Here is a 22,651-nt window from a genome sequence, read left to right as displayed (position 1 = left end):
TCCTACTCAAGTACTCTGACTCCAGACCATCCTACTCAAGTACTCTGACTCCAGACCATCCTACTCAAGTACTCTGACTCCAGACCATCCTACTCAAGTACTCTGACTCCAGACCATCCTACTCAAGTACTCTGACTCCAGACCTTTTGCTTTGCTCTCAAGCTGTTAGACCCTTTCGGAGAACAATAAAATAGCTTTCCAATTTGCTGCTCAGGTGTAAAACTAGCATTGAAGATGGACTTCCAGCATCTGCAGTATTTTGTTATCGTATGTTTGGTTCACTGCCACCCCTCTTCTAGGAATGCCCACCTTGAAGAAGTTCTGCTCTTCTCTTCGACGGGATCTCCGTTTGGCTCGTCAACCTTGTTCATCTTCATTGCTTTCAGTTTCCCTTCTCATGTTTGATATTTTTTATCCACACTGTTGGTTTGTGACTTTTCCTTTTTCTCTCTCTCTCCCACATGGCTCTGTCTTTCACTCTGCCGGCGCATTTCACACTTCATCTAGAGCCATTGTCTGTTTCCTTACCTGTCCAATTACTATCTCGCCTCACCTTGAATATCTCTTTATGTCTCTTCTTTCATCCCCTCCCCCATTTCCCAGCCCCCAAACTGCCTTTTGTTTAATTTCCTGCCTTTTCTCTCAGTTCTGTAGAAGGGTTTCGACCCAAAACGTTGACTATTTCTCTCTCCATGGATGTTGCCTGGCCTGCTGAGTTTTTCCAGCATTTTCTGTTGTTATATTGAAGATGGACCGCTCATTATAGAAACTGACTGATTTTTGTTTCCATTAAAATCAATGAAAATCAAAATCAGGCTGTGTCTATAATGGGCGACTGAACCGCAATGCTAGTTTTACACCTGAGCAGCAAGTTCAAAATCTATCTCAATGTATCAATGCTTATTGATTTATTGCTAAAGTGGTAACTGGAAAAGCAAATGTACGAATAATTTGAGAGATGCAAATAATTTATCCTATGTTAAACCATCCACTACTGCAGTATTATTTAGAGATTAAGGAACAATAGTAAATTAGATTCTATAAAGTTTCCAAGATTTCAAACCAGTACCCACGAAAAGATACAGATACAAAGTATGTCAGGGTTAATCGTGTTGCATTTAGAGATTTACGTACAGTGCAGTTGCTGTGGGGATTATTCAATGTCAGGTAATAGATGGAACAACATCTAGATGGATAGATAAGTTATAAAGCAACCATTTTGCAGCAGGTCTCCCCACCTATTCCCAGGCCAAGCTTTTACCTTCCTGCTTCATTCCAGCACCAGATCCCAGCCTCCCCAATCTCTCCTAGTCCCAGTCATTGCCTCCCTGCTCTCTAAGCTCCATGCCTGTCCCCCTCCCTCCAAGCAATGAGCCCATCCTCTAACTGCCCCCCGCCCCAGTACTCCCTTTGAGTGGTTGCCATCATCGGGACCACAAATTTCAGGCCAATATTATTTTTGCACTAACAGAGAAATTGAGCTCCAGTTTTGGCTCCGCATCTTCTTGGACAGTGCAAGGAAAAGGAAAAAATGATACAGAAACAGAGACAAAGAGAGAGACATATACGGCCCAGATAATTACTGAGGCGCGTGTTTGGAGCGGGGCGGCGGGGGGGGGGCGGCAGTGGCAGGGGCATTGGGAGGAGTTATGGAACAGAAACCCGGAAGTATGGGTTTCTCCAAATGCCCAGAGCATGTTTTAATTTGGTTCTCCATGTTTCGCGCTCAACAGTCAGCCTGATTAAAAGATCGTGGGCAGGGAACGGAGAGATTGGTGGGGAGCGGAGAGATTGGTGGGGAGTGGAGAGATTGGTGGGGAGTGGAGAGATCGGAGAGGTCGGTGGGGAGCGGGGAGGTCGGTGGGGAGCGGGGAGGTCGGTGGGGAGCGGGGAGGTCGGTGGGGAGCGGGGAGGTCGGTGGGGAGCGGGGAGGTCGGTGGGGAGCGGAGAGGTCAGGTGGAGTGGAGATCGGGGGAGATCGGGATGGGGTTTGCGGGGAGATGGCAGTGGCAGTGTCGGTGATTGTGGTGGAGGGATTGGTGATTGCGGTGGGGGGCTTGGTGATTGCGGCGGTAGAGATCGGTGGTCGCAGTTGGGGGGGTCAGTGTATGCAGTGGGGGGTCACTGATTGTGGGAGGTTGTGGGGGGAGACCAGGGGTCGGAGATCCTGGAGGTGGGTATCTGGACAAATCGCGGGGGGTGGTTACTGGACAGCTTGTTGGGCCTGGAGGAAACACTCCTGCTCCTCGTGACCTACAAGTAATGCTGTAAAGGCACTTACGTGATGGATCCAGCCCTTCTCACCACTTTTTACCTGCCGGGTTTCCTGAGGCCAGGGAAACCTGGCCGTCATGGGTTAAAAATGGAATTCATGTTATAATGGAGACACGAACCTCCTTAAAAGCTTTTACAGACTGTCCTGCATCCTGAGAGCAGGTCGGTCCCCCACATCCTGTCCCGCCTCCATTAAAATCAGAAGTGGGTGAGTTGGAGGCAGATTGGGGTCAGAAATTTTTTACATTTTAATGTCCCACCCCACCCAAACCCTCCCATTTTTGTGATTAAAATTACCCCACTGAGAAAGAAAGACTGTGAGAGGAAAAAACAGAAAAAGAGACAAACAGCCATAAGAAATGGAAGGCAAACAGAAAGACATACAGAGGTTACTGCAAGAATTAGCGAAAAAAACACAGACATTACAGGAAGAAATATATATTTTTCTCCTGTCAACAAAGCTACAGGAGACCTACTAATAAATTTAAATGATACACAACAGAAGGAATGGTACATTTGCAAAAAAATAGAGTGACCTGAGGATTTTTTTTTCTTTACACAGCGTGTTGCTATGATCTGGAGTGCACTGCTTGAAAGGGTGCCAGAAGCAGGCTCATTAATAACATTCAAAAGGGAATTAAATTCTTGAAGGAGAGAATTTTTCAGGGCTATGAGGAAAGAGATGGGCAGTGGGACTAATTGGACAGCTCTTTCAAAGGGCTGGCACAGACATGATGGACTGAATGGTCTCCTTCTGTGCTGTATAATTCTATGATTCTACATAGAAAGTTAGAAACGCACAAGTAGATTGCCATACTTCTGTAGCTCACACTACACCACATCATTTGTATTACATACTATTTTGCAATATCACGTTAACAATAGGTCTCTGCAGAATGCAGCAATATAGCAATACATGATTTAGTCTTGATGATATAGCATGATGGCAGTCACAGCATAACAAGAAATGTGTTATCATGTCAAAACCAAAAGAAGATGAAGAAACAACATCAATTATTGTAGGTTTATGTGATAGGAAAATAACTCAGTTAAGTTTTCACTATGTTTAATAATCCAAGTGAAGAAAGTAATACAGAAATCACTACGACACTTAGTCTATCATATTATTTTTAATTACCAATAAGGGACATTTTTTTATATGGCAACAATGACAACTGGTGGAGCTAGGGGTATACTTCAAATACTGGAATATGGATTAAGTCCCATCCTGGTTCAATTGATAGCGCTCTCACTTTTTAATTATAACCTTGTGGGTTCAAATCGCACCCTAGGACACCTCATTGCAATACTGAAGGATGTAGCATTGCTCGAGATACTATTTGCCTGTTCAGATAGACATTAAAAATCCCATGGCATTATTCAAAGAATAGGGAGTTGCCTTGGCCAACATTCCTCCCTCAACAATTACCTAAAGCAGAATAACGCAACATTCATTTCATATCAATTTGTGGGATTTTGCTGTGTGCAAAGTAACTGCCACATTCCAGTACATAACACTTCAAAGTAATGCACTGTATGTAAAACATTTTGGGAGATCCTGAGAGATGTAATAAAGCACAATGTAAATACAAGCTCATTTCTGCGTTGTTTGGGAATGCTGACTATTACTCCACTATATCGTGGATTTTTATCTTTCATTTCGTTAAAATAACTTCTTGAACTGCACACCGCCAATTAGCCCAGTGAGACCAATGTCTTGTTTTGGCCTAATGGGCCATACTCAGAACAAGGAAAATTATAATTAAAAGACAATTGAAAGGTATGCCAACACCTTTCCTAAGATTTACATTTGTAATCTGATTTCTGAATGTTGCAATTTAATCAAAGTGGCAGTTTTTCTGCAAAAACGTAAGCACTATGAGTAGGATGATGATACATACATATACCAGAGCTTGGGATGTTGAGGGAAGGAATGGTTCTGTCCAGTTGGTAGAGACTCTTTTGCAGACTTGCTCAACAGGAATTCCTGAAGTTTCTGTTTGACCTCAGTACTGGCCACTGCACCTGAAAAAGTATGTTACTTAGCACTTGTCACATTTTGGTACCATTTAACCACTTTTTAACAGTAACGTTTTTGGAAAAGAAGTTATTTTTAAATGTGGTTAAAAGCATGGTATATTCATAGAAGTTTAATACGTAAAAGGCTTGGAGACAATAGATAGTTAGGATACTAATATGTTACTCTATAGCTTGTAAATAATAAGCAATTTGTTAGCCTGTCTCAGGAATTGAAAAAACCTCACACTCATTGTGCTGGAGAGTCCTTGATCCCTTTCTGGCTGTGAACACAGTAGATAAAGAGACACATACAAAGTCAGACAGTCAGGAAGAAAGCTGCAAGAGCCTTTACCAAGACTTAGAGGTTAGAAATGTTGGAATGCAGTTAAAAGTCACTGAAGCATGGTGCATTCTTTATTTTGAATCATTGTACATTGGATGTGAGTCTAGTAAGTGGGGTGATGGAACTCAGAGCTCACCATTTTTAAATCAAATCTTAATCCAAGTTTTAAAATGTAAGATTCTAAAAACTGTAATAAAACCACTGCTACCATGTGGAGATCGAAGTTCATAACGAATTGTGGAATGGTTATGGAATACTAGGAAGTCAGCATGAACCTTTGTTTGTGAAGACACAAAATGGTGGAAGTCAGCAGGGGGTCCTTTGCCTGGTAGTCAGCATGGTCCTTTGTTTGTAAGTCCACATGGACAGGAAGGAGTAACATGAGTGACGAGGAGGTCACGCCCCCACACACCTCACAGGAACATGGATGTGTCATGTGGAAGGAACTCCAAGCAGGGAAGGTTTGGAGTGAAACTGACCTATCAGAGGGAGGCAGACGGTGGTATATGAGGGAGGCCGGCAGAAAGGCCCTATAAAAGAAGTGACCCAGAGGTGGGAAATTCAGAAAGAAAGAAAGAAGATAGAAGTGGAAGAACAGAGGAACAAAGATAGCTGGCCAGTCTATGTTTTTGACTTACAACTTTTTCTGGACCGATAAAGGAGTATGTATAAAAGTCGGACATAGAGCTTAGATATTGTTAAAGGGTACTTTTATGTATGGTTGACTTGGGATATAAATCGGCAGGAGGTAGCGTATGAGTTGCTGGGGGTACTTTTATGTACGGGTAAATTGGGTGCATATTGATTGCGATGTACACTTGAATTTTGAACTGTAGTGTGAATAAAGACCAATTTTATTGATCACGTACTTATCTGTCATTGTTACACTTATTCATAATTCTCGAAGTCCGAACAGTAGTAAGAGAAAGGCTTACAGGATGATATTGATAGTTTTATCTGGGCATTTGAGTTGCACCAATCACCACAAGTGGAACAAAAATTGAATGGGCCTGTCAACTTATGTCACTAAGCAAAAAAGCACTTGTTGTGCTTTCTTGTGTTAATTTTGCCAAAATTATATTCCATAATATTGTCAAGCATACTATTCTCATGGTTTATTATTTAATGCCTGACAGATACAGGCAAAAATGTAAGAAACTAAGGGGTAAGTTTTCATCTTCAAGGTATGGGCGGTAATCTGCTGGAGCAGATCGCCCACCCTTTATAGAACCTGCCCAATCTTTATTCCATTGAAATCAATGGAATGAAAATCAGATGGGTTCTATAACAGACAGGCAATCTGATCAGGCAGACTACTGCCAATGCGGAAAAGATGAAAAGTTACCCCTAAGAATCCAGACACTGCTTATAGAGAAATTAATATTGAACTTAAAGACCTATGGCAGATGTGGCTGGAAAGCAAAGGTGCAGCATGTGCTGATCCTCTTGTGGTCTCGTTTACATCACAGAATTTCTAAGAATTTGGCAGTGATTTACCTTGCGGTCTCCTTTGCAACATTTAAAACACCTGGGTGCGGAAATTGGATCAGGCCCTAAAAACGGATGCTACGTGGTCAAATTTCTAGGCCCAACCTCATTGACTTCAGATTTCTGACTTCTGTTTGCATACCCATTTCCAGCCTGGGCTGAACAGCTGGCTCACTGAGTGGGACAGCATGAAGCATCTGGTCTCTACATCTGTGCAATGGCTTCTCTGTGCTCACAAGGCCACAAGATAAACAGCACATGTGCCTAGCTATCCAGTGTACACTACTCATCAAGTAACCAGGTTAAATTATCTGGAACTGTTTCCAGAAATCAGTCTCTTAACATTAAGACCTTTGCAGACTGTTGCGGCTTTGTTTGCCAGTTCTTAATAAGTTCTTAATGGGGGTGGTGTTGGAGACCACCTGATATGCTGCCACATTGGGTGAGGATAAGCAGGTCATTGGGTGCAGCTACTTCAGCAAGGCGGTGAATGGACAGGAGGAGGCAGCCATTGGCAGAACCCAAGAGTAACACGCAGTTGCCGTGCCAAAATGAAGCTGGGGTGCACAATGGTCCTGTTGCAGGAGTTGTACAAGTAACTCAGGACCTGCAATGTGCTGCAGGAATACCCCACTGTACAAGGGCTCAGAGGTGTCATGCACAGGAGTTGCACATCCCTCAGGCAGGTTTCCATGCATCTCCTGGGCTTCTGGGGTCCGGGAGGATCAGCACCCATGCAGGCACATCTAGTGAGGAACACATGGAGGGAAATTTTAACCCCCCAAAAATGGTGGGTTTGGGTCAGGTAGGATGTAAACATTTTTTAAATCTCAACCTCGAACCCAACCTGCCTCGAACCCACCCACTTCCAGTTTTAACGGAGGCAGGATGGGGTGGGCAACCCAACCGCTCCCAGAAGGTGGGTTGCTCATTTAAATATTTTAATGAGGCTGCGTACCTCACATTTTATCTCCATTTAAAATTTAACCCTGGGTGGCGAGGTTTCCTAGGCCTCGATAAGCCCGGAAGCGAAAGGGAGGCGAGAACTGCTACATTAAAGAGGTAATTGCCTTTCCAGCATTGCTTGTGGGCCAGGAGGAGCAGGAGTTGTTCCCTCCCTACCCCCCAAGTTAACCTGCTTCCTCCTCCGCAATCAGACCCACCCCCCGCAATCCCCCCCCGCGATATCTCTGACTCTCTGCCCCCGACCTGTCTCTGACCCCGCTGTGATCACCCCCTGACCCTACAAGCCAATCTGTACCCATCCCCCCGCCCACCTCCCCACCCCACCCTCGCGATTTCTACTCCAGCAGCACAACCTCACCTGCTCCTGGGCTGTGACCTCTGCTGCAGCGTTCCCCACCCGACAGGGAGCCATGCCTATCAATCAGGCTGGCCTCCAGTCGGGGACCCTGTAACAAAAAACACGACTCCACAGTGTTTGTCCAACCAGAACTCCTGCCCCTGCTTGGAAATACCGCCCCAATCGGGTCCATGGACTTCTACTCTGGGGGAGGGAGATATGTTACATTTTGGGATCTAATACCTATATTTCCACGGAAATGCTTTTAAAATAAAGCAGCTTATCAATTCATATCAGGCCTTGCCTCAACTAGGCCAGGGAATTCCTAGGAGCCGGTCCCACTCTGTCAGCATTACTTTGGCGAAAGTGTGGCAGGAGCACCATTTACCCGTGCAAACTTGGTTTCAGTTGCACTTCTGGCAAAGTAACACCGGCAGAACAGGTGCAGCTCCAAGAAATTTCTTGGCACTAGTGTTTTCTTGGCCTGCCTTCAGAACGATTTGGAGAGGCACATGGGAGCATGTGCGAAAGACAGGACTATCCAGTTCTGGTCACACAATGGTACTATTATTATATTCCCTCTCCGCCCCCGCTTACATTATCATACAAATAAATATAGGGCAGTGCGAGTCAGCACCCATAAAGTACGATGCTCAGAGCACTTACAGGAATGACTTACAAAGAAGGTTCACTCGGTTAATCCCGGGGATGAGGGGGTGGTCATATGAGGAGAGGTTGAGTAGATTGGGACTCTACTCATTGGAGTTCAGAAGAATGAGAGGCGATCTTATTGAAACATATAAGATTGTGAAGGGGCTTGATCGGGTGGATGCGGTGAGGATGTTCCCAATGATGGGTGAAACTAGAACTAGGGGGCATAATCTTAAAATAAGGGGCTGCTCATTCAAAACTGAGATGAGGAGAAACTTCTTCACTCAGAGGGTGGTAGGTTTGTGGAATTTGCTGCCCCAGAAAGCTGTGGAAGCTACATCATTAAATAAATTTAAAACAGAAATAGATAGTTTCCTAGAAGTAAAGGGAATTAAGGGTTACGGGGAGCGGGCAGGAAATTGGACATGAGTCTAGGTTCGGAATGGTCATGGCCCTGTGGGTAGTGGAGTGGGCCCAGGGGCCGTGTAGCCTTGTTCTGCTCCTACTGTGTTCTAATTCTGTGTTAGATTTCAGGAGATGGTTTTATTCCTGTTCCTGGCTGGGGTGGAGATCGCCTTTACAGAAGGTAAGTACTGTAGAAAATATAGGGACAGAGTGATCTCCATGAAGAATTTCGATCGCCTAGATGGGTCGGAGAGGAATTTCCCAGATTTTTTTCTCCCAAATTGGCCATTGGGTCTTTATCTGGTTTTTCGCCTCTCCCGGGAGATCACATGGGTTCGGGTGGATGCAGAGTGATAGAAGATTTGAGGTTAGGATCAGATCAGCCATGATCTTATTGAATGGTGGAGCAGGCTCGAGGGGCCGATTGGCCTACTCCTGCTCCTATTTCTTATGTTCTTATGACGCTACTAAACCTGAGAAAATATCTGCGACACACCCAAATTCTCAACAGTAATATATTAGTAAATCTGAAAATATTGTCTGATTATCAGCTCACTGTCAATGCATATTACACAATATTATTAGTCAGTTATAAATTATAATTGTAGATATTGTGAGCTATGGGGGCGGTTTACTGGTGGATGGATGGTATGTGGTCACCAGATGGAGACAAAGTCCTCCTCTCACTCCAATTCAGGTGGAGGCCACACCTACCTCCAACACACCTGAGGCAAATCTGCCCATTAACTCACTAGTTTAAAAGGCCAACTAGTGCATCCCTTCAGGGCCAGAGAAAAGGGTCCTGAGACAGGACGCAGGACGTTCGGTCTAGGGGGTGGTTGATCACAATATATTTTAATTTACAGGTTTATTCCAATATTGCTATTATAACAGCTTGTTTATTGGAAACAGTATTGAATATATATATTTTTATGATTATCATTAATCAGTCACAATGTATAGCGTTTCACTAACTACAATGATTTGTAATAAATATTATGAAACATTTCAAGAAGTGCTTGCCTGCAAACTTTTCAAAACGTTTTCCTTTAATTCAGAGTGCCTGATACATTATAAATATTTTAATAATACGTTCTAACTTTTGCTGAATCTATAGAGTGATTACTTATAAAGCTGCAACTGTCAGAGTATGAACTGAAATCAGTACTCTACATGGTTCTGGATTAAAAAATATAGCCCATAGATAGCAAAATCAATGCAGTCGCAACATATTTTCAATTGCTTTATAAACAATGTTTATTAGAAATTAATAATGCATGATGGAGAAAAGTAATCATTTATAAAGTGATTACTGTTCTGCATTTACGGATTGATTGAACAATTGTTGTTATAAATATAACAGCTTGCTTATTGAATGTATTTTTATAGTGCAGTGGAAACACAGTAATGGTCCATAATGTAGGAGGCCGCCCCTGGCGGATATTAGAAATTGGTGGATAATTGATATTTCAAGCAGCACTCCTCCTACGACTCTGCTGCTGTCAGCAAGATCACCTGGTGTTGGCATACTTAAACTGCTGACTCAAAGTTCCCACCTGCAAATCTAGTAACTGAACTTGAGAGGCAGCCAAAAATTCTCCCCCAACTCCATCCATGGAACCCCAGCTGCAGAGGTGAGTGCTAAGAGCAATATACGTTCAGTGCTGATATCAGCACTGTGAAGCTTCTGACTTAAGGCTGCTTGCTAAAATGCACTGTCGAACACTCAGCACCACTTCACTTCGTGTTTAAATGAGCAGGCTTTCTACTACCTTTAAAGATGGTGGCTCCACTGAAATCAGTGCTGCACAGGTTGGCAACAGAAACCCTGAAAGGCAATGTAACACTTGTCTCTGTAGCCAGGGGGTTTCAAGTTGCCGTCGGTTCAGAGATTTTTTGGCCAGCTCTCCTGGGTCTGGCCGCTGGAATTGTGAGCAGAGGCATAGGGGAGTTCGTGCCAGCAGGTGCCAGCTGATCTTGCTGACAGAAGCAAAATAGAGATGGGAAGAAGAAAAAAAAATACACTGGCAGCCCTGACGTCCGACTGGTCTCCCATTATCAGCAGAAATTTTAACAGATAAACAAAAAAGCAACTAATAGGAGCACAGATTATTGAGGTACTGATACACTCAATTTATTAACTTCTTTTACACTTGACACATTTCAGTGTTTGTAAATGTTAACTTCTAGCTGGTAGCAGCCAATTGGCAGTTTATAATAACCAGGTTTATACTGCCTCTGGATGTAGATGAGGCCAGATATTCAGGTTTTGCTCTGGTTCCCCTCAAATCATTTCCATTTTTTCCCTCCTCCTTCCTCTCCTGCTAGGCTACAGTTTCCCAGCTGCCAACTTCCCTTCAGTGTGTGGCCCAAATGGTTATTTGTTTGCTCGTGAGCTTGGGCTGGAAGTCAGCAGGCTATGTGATTGTGTGGGGCATCACAACTGAGTCCATGCCTGTTCTTACCTGACTTCCACGTACCTGCACTTTCCAGCCAGAGAGGGTAGCAATCAGAACTGATTTTTCCCTTTATAGGAATCATGAAATGTGCAGGACCAGGAGAACACAATGTGGCTCATCTGGCAGCTTCCTACCCTAAAGGATAACTGAGGCTAACTGTAGCATCCTAACATGATGTGGAGAAATGTGAAGTTATCCACTTTGGTAGGTAAAATAGAAAAGCAGAGACGATTCGGGCTAGATTTTTGTGGAGCCGTCAGGCGGGGTTTCAGGCGTGTGGGGGGGAAAATCCCGAATTTGGGGGTCCCGACACCATCCCGCCCAAAACCCCGCCCCACGTAAGTTTCAGGTGCGGCGGGTACCCGCCCTGCACTGGGACCCGCCGAAACCAGGCGGGAAGGGATTAGTGCCAATTAACTGCCTGTTAACAGGTAGTTAACAGGCAGTTTTTAGCCTAATCACTATTTTGATTGGTTTTGTGTGGGTTTCCCGACAGCTCCAAACCATGCCAGGTTAGAGCAGGCGGGCCGTCGGGTTGGAGGGGTCGCGATATCGGTGCTCAGGTGAGTGATGGGTGCATGAGTGTAAAGGTAAGTGTGTTTGGTGTGTCTAAAGTGTGTAAAGAAATTTTACTTACCTGTACTTATCTTCACAGCCTTTCTTCCTGTAGCCGTCGGGAGCGCATCACTCAGCCGGTACTTAAAGCTGAACAGCTGCGATCTGTGAAAAGTGACAGCCTTCAGCTTTGAGTGCCGGTAAGAGTTCTAACTGAGTCTGTGCAGAATGACTCATGTCAGAACTCAGACTGTCAGTGTTTGACAGCTTCAAACAGCTGTGAAACACTGATATTTCATCTGTCAAGAACTCTTGACAGATGAAATTGCAGTCTGTGAGGTCACCTGTTGCCGGGTGGCCCTTAATTGGCCTGCTGAGCCCGCTGGGCGGGCTCAACAAGGTCAATCAAGGGAAAATCGCGCGGATTGGCCGGACGTCGAAGTAGGCGGGTCAAAAACCTGAAAGGGGAAGTCCCGCCTTCTTCCCGACAGGTTCGGGAAAATCTACCCCTATATTTTAAATGGTGAGAGATTGGGAAATGTTGGTGTTCAGAGGGACCTGGGTGTCCTTGTACATGAATCACTGAAAGTTAACATGCCGGTATAGCAAGCAATTAGGAAATCAAACAGTATGTTGGCCTTTATTACAAGAGGATTTGAGTATAAGAAAAAGACGTCTTACTGCAATTATATAGGGCCCTGGTGAGACCACACCTGGAGTATTGTGTACAGTTTTGGTCTCCTTACCTAAGGAAGGATATACTTGCCATAGAGGGAGTGCAACGAAGGTTCACTAAACTGATTCCTGGGATGGGGGGATTTTTGTATGAGGAGAGATTGAGTAGACTAGGCCTATATTCTTTAGAGTTTAGAAGAATGAGAGGTGATCTCATTGAAACATACAAAATTCTTACAGGGCTTGACAGGGTAGATGCAGGGAGGATGTTTCCCCTGGCTGGGGAGTCTAGAACCAGAGGTCACAGTCTCAGAATAAGGGGTCGGCCAGTTAGGACTGAGATGAGAAGAAATTTCTTCATTCAGGGGGTGGTGAATCTTTGGAATTCTCTACCCCAGAGGGCTGTGGAGGCTCAGTCGTTGAGCATATTCAAGACAGAGGTGTCAGTAGGAGAGCATTTTGGTGACAGTGACCATAATTCGGTGAGATTTAAGGTAGTCATGGAAAAGAAAAAGGACAAAGATGGACCGGAAATAAAGGTTCTAAATTGGGGGAAGGCCGATTTTAATATGATAAGGCAGGATCTGGCCAAAGCTACTTGTAGGAAAATCCACATCAGAGCAGTGGGAGTCTTTCAGAAAGGAAATAGGGAGAGTACAACGCCAACATGTTACCATAAAGGTCAAGGGTGGGACCAACAAGCCCAGGGAACCCTGGATGTCAAGAGATGTACAAGAATGGATTAGGAAAAAAAGGCAGGCTTTTGGCTGATACAAAGGACTAAAAACAGTGGAAGCCCTAGAGGAGTATAGAAAGTGCAGGGGGGTACTTAAAAAAGAAATTAGGAGAACGAAGAGGGGGCATGAAAAAACACAGGTGGGCAAAATAAAGAAAAATCCCAAGGTGTTTTATAAGTATATTAAGGGCAAGAGGATAACCAGGGAAAGAGTAGGGCCCATTAGGGATCAAAGTGGCAATCTGTGTGTAGAGCCGGAAGATGTGGGTGAGGTTTTAAATTAATATTTTGCATCTGTATTCACTATGGCGAAGGACGATGTAGGCATAGAAATCAGGCAGGGGGATTGTGATATACTTGAACAAATTAGTATTGAGAGGGAGGAGGTACTAGCGGGCTTAAAAGTGGATAAATCCCCAGGCCCAGGCGAGATGTATCCCAGGCTGCTGTGTGAGGCAAGGGAGGAGATTGCAGGGGCTCTGACACAAATTTTCTGATCCTCTCTGGCCACAGGGGAGGTGCCAGAGGACTGGAGGACAGCTAACGTAGTACAATTATTCAAGAAGGGTAGTAGGGATAAACCAGGGAATTACAGGCCAGTGAGCCTAACATCAGTGGTAGAGAAATTATTGGAAAAAGTTCAGAGGAACAGAATTAGTCTCCACTTGGAGAGTCAAGGATTAATCAAGGATAGTCAGCATGGCTTTGTCAGGGGGAGATCATGTCTAACCAATTTGATTGAATTTTTCGAGGGGGTGACTAGGTGCATGGATGAGGGCAGTGCAGTTGATGTAGTCTACATGGACTTCAGTAAGGCTTTTGACAAAGTCCCACATGGGAGACTGGTCAAGAAGGTAAGAGCCCATGGGATCCAGGGCAATTTGGCACATTGGATCCAAAATTGGCTTAGTGGCAGGAGGCAGAGGGTGATGGTTGGAGGTTGTTTTTGTGACTGGAAGCCTGTGTCCAGTGGTGTACCGCAGGGATCGGTACTGAGTCCTTTGCTGTTTGTAGTGTACATTAATGATTTAGATATGAATGTAGGAGGTATGATCAGTAAGTTCGCAGATGACACGAAAATTGGTGGAGTGGTAAATAGCGAGGAGGGAAGCCTCAGGCTACAGGACGAAATAGACGGGTTGGTCAGATGGGTAGAACAGTGGCAAATGGAATTTAACCCTGAAAAGTATGAGGTGATGCATTTTGGAAGGACTAACAAGGCAAGGGAATACACAATGAATGGTAGGACCCTAGGAAGGACAGAGGATCAGAGGGACCTTGGTGTGCATGTACATAGATCCCTGAAGGCAGCAGGACAGGTAGATAAGGTGGTTAAAAAGGCATATGGGATACTTGCCTTTATTAGCTGAGGCACAGAATATAAGAGCAGTGAGGTTATGATGGAGCTGTACAAAACACTAGTTAGGCCACAGCTGGAATAATGTGTGCAGTTCTGGTTGCCACACTATAGGAAGGATGTGATTGCATTGGAGAGGGTGCAGAGGAGATTCACCAGGATGTTATCTGGGCTGGAGCGCTTCAGCTATAAAGAGAGACTGGACAGGCTGGGGTTGTTTTCCTTAGAGCAGAGAAGGCTGAGGGGGGACCTGATTGAGGTGTACAAAATTATGAGGGGCATAGATAGGGTAGATAGAAAGGAACTTTTCCCCTTAGTACAGGGGTCAATAACCAGTTTCAAGGTAAGGGGCAGGAGGTTTAGAGGGAATTTGAGGAAAAACTTTTTCACCCAGAGGGTGGTTGGAATCTGGAACTCACTGCCTGAAAGGGTGGTAGAGGCAGGAACCCTCACAACATTCAAGAAGCATTTAGATGAGCACTTGAAACACCCTAGCATAAAAGGCTATGGACCAAGTGCTGGAAAATGGGATTAGAATAGATAGGGTTTGATGGCCGGCGCGGACACGATGGACTGAAGGGCCTTTTTCTGTGCTGTATAACTCTATGACTCTATGACAGAGATCGATAGATTTTTGGATATTAAGGGAATCAAGGGATATGGGGATAGTGCAGGAAAGTGGAGTTGAGGTAGAAGATCAGCCATGATCTTATTGAATGGCGGAGGGGCTGAATGGTCTACTCCTGCTCCTATTTCTTATGTTCTTATGCTCTAATGCTGTCCCAGCTGAAATCAGCTAACATAACATAGACCAGTATAACTAAATGCTATCCTGTGCACTCCATGTACCTACAGCGATTCTTTGAACCACTGTCTTTCAGACCATTGATAATTACAGGTCTGCTTGCTTGAACCACTTTACAAAGAGACTGCGGCATTTTTACTGTCATGTGGCAAAAATAGAGAGTGCACATTTTTACATGACAGCATAACCAGGATACAGTAGGGTAGGTGTTATACATGAGAGGTCATCATGCTGGGAGGCGCTACTAAGCGATAAAATGGCGTGAGGTTTTCTAAAATCTAACACGCCCCTTTGATTTTATTACCACTATACTGCATCTATATCCATTTGCTGTTCATGTTCTCCTTACAAGTGGGGTTCCTTTTGCATTCTGGGACCCCCTGGAAATGCTAGATCTGTTGTTGATTTAACAACCTTATCTTAGCCAAACAGAAACCTCCTTTAAAGGAATCAGAAGCTAACTAATGTAGGAATGAGTGAACCATAAACCAAATTAAATGTGCTGACGAAATATGCGGTCCCTATTGGGGTCTATATACTGACCCCTTTCAATAAGTATAGAAACTTCAAAGAATTGTAGAGTCCCCTAAAGGCATGCTTTGCGTTGGTTCAGTTGTTCAGTTCCTGCTTCATTTTCTCTGTTACATAGCTCAGTACTAGTAAAGTTAAGGCAGCGCATACCCACTGCAGCTTTGACCCAAAGTTTTTACTGTCGTCAAACAGCTATTTGTTAGTTATTTACAATAGCTTTTGCTGGCATCAGTAGCTGACCTTTTCCTCCTGAGAACTGACTGAAAGCATGTACCAGGATAGGGCATTTGGAACTGATTTATACTTAAATTGTTTCCTGGCAGCACTGTTTACATATCAGGATCACTGTCTGATGTCTAACTTTGAACTGTGGTTTCTTCCATGCCGTGCAACTACTGATGTTTGCTGAAGTTTCCCTTGCTGTTCTAGGTGAGCTGGTCTTACCAATTTGCAGTCAATAATGTTACTTTTAATAACCACGGTATGTAATGAATAAACTTAAAATAAGAAATAAAAGTTAAATGTAGGTTGTAGAATTGTTCCCAACGAGACTGTCGACATCTTATTGGACTTTGTATCTGAAAAATACCCTCTCTACCATGGCTGCCAGGATCCATGCAATTGTACCCCAGTATCAGCCAATGCCTTCTGGAGGGGAAGGGACAGAATAGGAAAAATAAACAAAAACAATATTGAATATTTTTACAATGATATACATTTTCACATATACGTTAGGGGAGTAATTTAAACAGACCGTTCTTCCTCTTAAAGTTTTGGTATCGGTGTTTATTGGGTGGGCAGTGAGCAGGCCACCTGCGGAAGATCTGATCCATGTTCGTGATCAGGCCTCATTTCAGTATTCATGGCAATCTGCAGGCACCGAACGAGCATTGATGGGCAGCTCGCTGAACGGGGGTGGGATCTCCGGTGGTTCCTTCTCGGAGCCAAGCCAGAGGTTTCTGATAAAAGGGATGAGAGAAGTAATCCCAGGGATGGGGGCGGGCGGGTGGGCACAGAAGAACATTTACGCACCTTTTAGCCCCACAAAAGTCTTTGAGAAAGCTAGTTTGAAGCATTGTTTTGGAACAGGCTGTGCTGGTTTGGCCCCTCAGCACGCTGTGCACACTTTGCCCATTGGAAGACCAAAATTGTATCAGGGTGCTAAACACATCTTTGGACCCCGATTTAAATAGTATAACAAGACACCTGCCTATTTTGTGCCACCTAAATAAAGGCCTGTAGAAAAATTGCATCAGACAGGCCTCGGGCGAGAAGTCAGCAGTGGGTTGTTTTAAAAATTTTCATCATGCTCCAACCTAACTCACGCTGAAAATAGGAGTTGTAGTGAGACGGAAATCTCCCCCAAGGTGTTATCACCTTTCTCTTAACCAGCAAATGATTAAGGGATTCTTTTCAGGTCTATAGAATGGCCAAAATTGATTTCTCAATCGTTCCTTTGTCTGGCTGTTTTTTCTTAAATTTATAGTCATTTCACAATATCTGTGAGTCAAAATAAGTGACAGGATATCCCTCATGCTTTTTATAATGAATGAAACATTGATAAACTATCTACTTAATTCCCCAAACCAGAAGGTAAAATTATCAATGAATGTTGCACAATTTGCTTTCAGCAGATGTGATATCTAGATTTTTATGACTGCTGGTAATATCTGAAAGCTGCTTGTTTTTGCCAAAAGCTTGGAACTGTGCTCTTAGTTTTAGGTGAAAGAGAGAAACAATTACAGCCGTATTGCAGGAAGAACTAGCCTGGTTTCTCCAAGTGTGTGAGAGTGTGCAATATGTCAGCCAACTATAAAGCCAGAAATGATTGCTAGTGCTGTTAACGTGCTCATGGCATTTCCTCTCTGTCATTTTAATAAATGGTAATGCCAGGAGCCTGTTAAACATTTGAATGATATTGGCCCAGTAATTCCGGTCCCAACGCGTGAGAACGGACGGGGTACTCACGTGTGGGCCCGTTGGAAGTGCCGGATTTCAGCATGCACAGCGCATGCGCGGAAAACCAGCATTTCCTCTCCTCTGAACCAAGGGGTTAAGAGGCGGTTCCCTTGCGACGTTTGAGGCAGCGCGTACGTGTTGAACTTCGGTTTCTTTGACAGGTTTGTCCGTGCGTGAAGGCCTCCACTTTTTACGAATGTAAAAAGCAGACGTAAGGACTTAGTTTTATAAGGTAAGTGGCCTAATAATTAAAGTTAGAATTTTTTTTCCACAGGTTTATTATTTTTAAAGAATTTACAGTAAGGTAAGTTATTTTTGGGCCCGATTTCTTGAAAAAAAATTTTTGGCAGAAATTTGAATAATTGTTTAAATTCGTTTTTTAAAGTTATTAATAGTTAATTTAATTATTGGAATTTTTTTTAACTTTTATTTAAAGTTTAAGTAGTGTTTTGGCACCTGTACTTTTCTTGAGTTTGACAGGTCTTATGTCTAACCCATGAAGGGAATTTTGTAAACTCCCATTGGTTGCCCAGTGCTCACGTGATCCCAGCCGGCTCATCGCACTAAGTACGCCGCTGGATCACGCACGCAGAGCGCGCCGGGAGCTGAACCGGGCCACAGACCGGAAATCCAAGCAGGCCCAGTCTTCAAATGTCAGCGCGATATATATGTGTAGGTCGGGGGCTTGCATCCGCGGGAAGCCCCCGACCCGAATTTCTGGGCCAATATCACCACAGGTTGGTTCACCACAGAAGTATTCAAATGGATATATTCTCTCCTCCAACCACCCACCCCCTGAACCCCACTTCCCATTCTAACTATTGATGTTGCTGACTAATGATGGTGTATGGATCTACAGATGTTGGTAGCCATCTAGTATCTTGTCCAAGTAACCATTCTTCATGTGAGCCTGAACAGTAAGTGAACAGTAAATTCAACAATAGAGGGGCATTGTAGCCAAGCCTGATCCTATCTTCACCTGCTGCCGACAAACATGTAGGGGTGGAATTTCCATGGGTTTTCCTGATTGCCTGCTGTAACTTAGATGAAAGATCAGTGAAAACCCTGGGGAAGGCGTGTTAACAGTCAAGATCGGAAGAAACCCTGCAAAAATTCTAGGGGTCAGCTTCCAGCAAGTCAATGGATAGAGATCAAGGGTAGGAACTCTGGCTGATTTTTTCCCCTCTCTAGCTCAAGGTGCTGAGGCCAATTCTAGCGCTAAAGCCTGGATCCTCCTCATTATTTGTGATTATGTACCACACTGGGTGCCTCTGGTAAATTTCTTCACTTGCAACCAGTAGCATGATCATGTATTCCCTTGTTTTTGGTTTAAAAATTCAAAGATGAGGGGAAAGGATAGGAAATAGCAATTTTAAAAAAAGGTTCTTCTCTCCCAAAAATAATTACTGTATTTCAATAAAATAAAAGTGCAAACAGACCATTAGCACTCTGTGAGTTAATATTTGCATCACTCATATTCCATGGTACTAGTGCCGCTGCTGGCTCCATTAACAGTTACAATCAACATTAGTCTCTAAAAGGCCTTGATGAATTTTCTGCTCAAGCACAAAGAACAGCACACAGCAGATGCAAGACTGGATTAAATGATTGAAGTACATACTTTCTCTGCCCCTTTCTTTATTTCGAAGAAACAGAAGATGCTGTTCCCGTAGCTGTCGTCCGAACTCTTGCTCCTGGCGCTGTTTCTCCAGTTTACGTTCCTGCTCCAGAAGCTCCTGCTGGTGTTGCACAGCTAGCAGTTCCTGTTGTTGCTTTCAAACATAGACAACATTCTTAGGACACAAACATTGCAGAGTAATCTATCAGCTTCACAACTGTCTCACGACTGATTGGCTAACGGGGTGGCTCCAGCTGCTGAGTGTTGGATCTCCACCAGAGATTGCAGAGTTCAGGTTGCAGAGCTGCCAGTCACTGAGGCTCATTTGCCTTGGCTGGGTGAGCTTCACTTTCACCAGTGCTTAGCTTGGCTGCAAGATGAAGCACAAAACATCAGCAAGGTGATTCATCTTGGGGTGTGGGGGGAATAGACCAGCTGCATTGTCTAAGTTACTCTGCCTGTATCATATGACCTGCAGAATGTATTGTCACCTGACATAAAAAAGCCCACAGCCAAGTTGTGTCATCTTCCCGGAAGGACTGGATGTAAAGTTCTTTGCTTTCAAGAAGAGGAACAAAATGGGAGAAAACCACATTTTGTTAATACTTAAATAATATAAACTACCTGGATGGGATCTTTTACTGTTATATATTGTAGGTCTTTTGGTTTTAACATGATGGAAGGTAAGCCAACATGCCTTGAATAACGATCACTCAATTGTTTTCAGAACAGTTGTCAGTCATGTTTCAACTGAAACCAAGGGGGGGTAATTTTAACCCCCAAAAAACAGGTGGGTTGGGGTCAAGTGGGAGGTTAAAGTGTTAAAAAAACAGAATCCCGACCCCAACCCGTCTACTTCCGCTTTTAACTGAGGCAGGATGGGGTGGGGGGTGGGTGGGTGTGGGTGCGGGCAGTCAACCTGCTCCCAGGAGGCGGGTCACCCATTTAAATATTATAATGAGGCTGGCGTGCCTCAGATTTAACCACCATTTCTAATTTAACTCTGGCTGGTCGGGTTTCTCAGGCCTCGGGGAACCCGGCAGATAAAGTAAGATGAGGACTGCTGGATCTAGGAGGTAAGTGTCTTTCCACTTACCTCCTGGATCCAGCGTCCCTGCCTCACCCACCCACCCCCCAGAGGCCTCTGATTCCCACCCCCCCAGAGGCCTCCAATTCCCACCCCTCCAGAGGCCTCCGATTTCCCCACAAGGCCTCCGATTCCCCCCAAAGAGGCCTCCAATCCCTCCCCAACAAGGCCTCTGATCCCCTCCACGAGGCCTCCAATCCCCCCCCGCCCCTCCCCGAGGGCCTCTGATCACCTTCCCGGACTCTTCCCCTCCCCCCCCCCCCCACCCCGGCACCGATGCTGCGGCCCCGACCTTTCTCCTGAGAAGCTGCCGTCCCGATCCTACTACACCCCGATGATATGGTCCCGATCCTTCCTCCCCCCCCCACCGATGCTGCTGCAGCCCCCAGTGCATGTTGCTGCAGTCCCCAACCACCCCCCCAACCACCCCGGCCTTCACCCGATCCCTCACTCCCTCCTTCCTGTGGTCTAGTGCCACAGGCCTACCTGCCTGCAGCCAGCCAGCCTCTCCATCTGGCTAGCTCGGGTGAGAAACAGAGATTTGAAATGCAGACTGGGCCCTGTCATTAAATTCGGCAGGGCCTGTGGGAAACCCACTCTCTCACTCCCAACCTGCCTCCCTATTAAAACTCTGGCCTAAATGACAATACCAGTGTGATTTACACAGTCTGGTACCACAAGCTACAGATGACATACAAGGAATTATTAATACTGCACTTTAATCAGTGCACTTTCTCTTGAAGAGGTAAATGTGTACATTTATTCTACTGCAGACACTTCCTATAGTTGGACTTGAGTCCTGTTGCATCCTGTCTTCTTCACAGATTCTTTAAATTATCACATAGAAGATGCACAATAGGGAACTGTGGGCTATTGAGACCAGTGAGACACAAGGGGGTAGATTTTCCATTGAATTCAATGAAATGAAAATTGGGCAGTTTTTATAATGAGCAACCAATCCGCAAATGGCAGTTTTACCTCTGGGCGTTAAGTTAAAGATCTACCCCAAGACCTCAACACTCAGAAATGACAAGAGTGTAAGTTGTTCCACTGGTAGTTTTAAGAACTTATCAATGAACTCAGTAATCCATTGATCTTTGCTGCATTTTGCCAGCTAGAAGTTTTAGACAAGTAATACAATATCAAATTAGTTAAAGTGTTACCGTATGGCTGCCTAGTACCAACAATACCAAAGTGTGGGGAGGGGAAGTGGGAATCAGGAAATAATTATAGGAAAACATGACCTTAAATAATATTGGAAACAGCTGAGCTTCTTTATAATGCTACCAGCCTGAGATGCCAATATGATCGCTTGATCAAGGGAAATGTTACCTACCACAAAAGACATTGATTAACTATAATGGAATACAATAGAACAGTATGCCCATTTTCCGTGAAGTTATGTCTTATTCTTAACAATTGGGTTGGAGCACAAAATCAATTACTGGACAAGACTTATCCAATCCTCTAAGTTGAGAATAGATAATTCAAGGGGAATCACTTATCTCCAATGGTATTCACATACAGGCCTGAATTTTCATTTTCCTGCTGCAGGAGGATCAACACGGACCCAGCCCCATCTCCACCGTGACCCGACTTTCCTGGTCAGGGCTGCTTATGCAGAATGGGTTCCTTGCGTGATCCCCAGCAAGAAAGTGGGAGCCCACTGCAGTCAATAGGGAAAGTTTGGGCTGTGTTGCTGCAGCACCAGAAGAGACAGATCTCTTAAAGGAGGCACTGGCCCCTGATAATCGAGGGCAACTGTAATCAAAGGTAAGGTTGTGGGGTCTGAGCAGCCTTTCCTTCCAAAAGGGACATCATCAGGGTCCCACTTCTGCCTCATGGACTACAGCCACCCTCTCTGGGCAGTCCCAGGCTGCGGCAGGGACACGAGCAGAAGACCCTGACGGTAATCATCACCGCCCTGTTTCTGATCTAGGTCAGAATTTCAGAGGAAAGTCCAAGCCATAGTGTCATTGTTCCCATTAAGAATTTAGCAGTGTCATGACATGAAGCACAGCCCAAGAATGTTGTCGACCATGTTAACCCTGTTCCTGGGACTAGGGACAGGGTCACTGGCAAGGCTTGGAAGCTAAGCAGAGCTAGGCCTGGTTAGTACGATAGCAATATACTGCAGATGTTGGAAATCCGAAATAACAACAGAAAATGCTGGAAAAACTCAGCAGGTCAGGCAACATCCGTGGAGAGAAATTTGAGTTGACGTTTCGGGTTGGACCCTTCTTCAAAACTGGAAAGAAAAGAAACTAGATCGGAGGCAGGGCTGCGATCGGACAAAGAATAAAAGAAACAAAAGAAGTAAAAGAGATTAGAAGCTAGACGAGATGGTAATAGGCTGGGATTAGGTGTAAAGTGTACTGGCAGGGCA

The 22,651-nt window shown here is 44.6% G+C and overlaps 1 protein-coding gene across 2 annotated transcripts in view; it reads right to left on the bottom strand.

Moving 5' to 3' along the window:
* The window catches only part of LOC147117434 (histone deacetylase 9), a 1,471,293-nt gene that overhangs the window by 613,933 nt on the left and 834,709 nt on the right, over positions 1-22,651 (bottom strand). For both annotated transcript variants that reach the window (XM_085988432.1, XM_085988433.1), the window contains 2 exons: positions 19,182-19,332; positions 4,176-4,299 (listed from right to left, as the gene is read on the bottom strand). In XM_085988432.1, the coding sequence (XP_085844558.1) occupies positions 4,176-4,299; positions 19,182-19,332 (275 nt within the window). The remainder of the gene's footprint in view (positions 1-4,175; positions 4,300-19,181; positions 19,333-22,651) is intronic.

This window comes from Somniosus microcephalus, chromosome 5, assembly GCF_052327205.1.
Source record: "Somniosus microcephalus isolate GS21.2 chromosome 5, FLI_Smic_1.0, whole genome shotgun sequence".
NCBI lineage: Eukaryota > Metazoa > Chordata > Chondrichthyes > Squaliformes > Somniosidae > Somniosus > Somniosus microcephalus.
The sequence above is the reverse complement of the archived record's forward strand: the minus strand, read 5'-3'. Positions and strand labels throughout refer to the sequence as shown.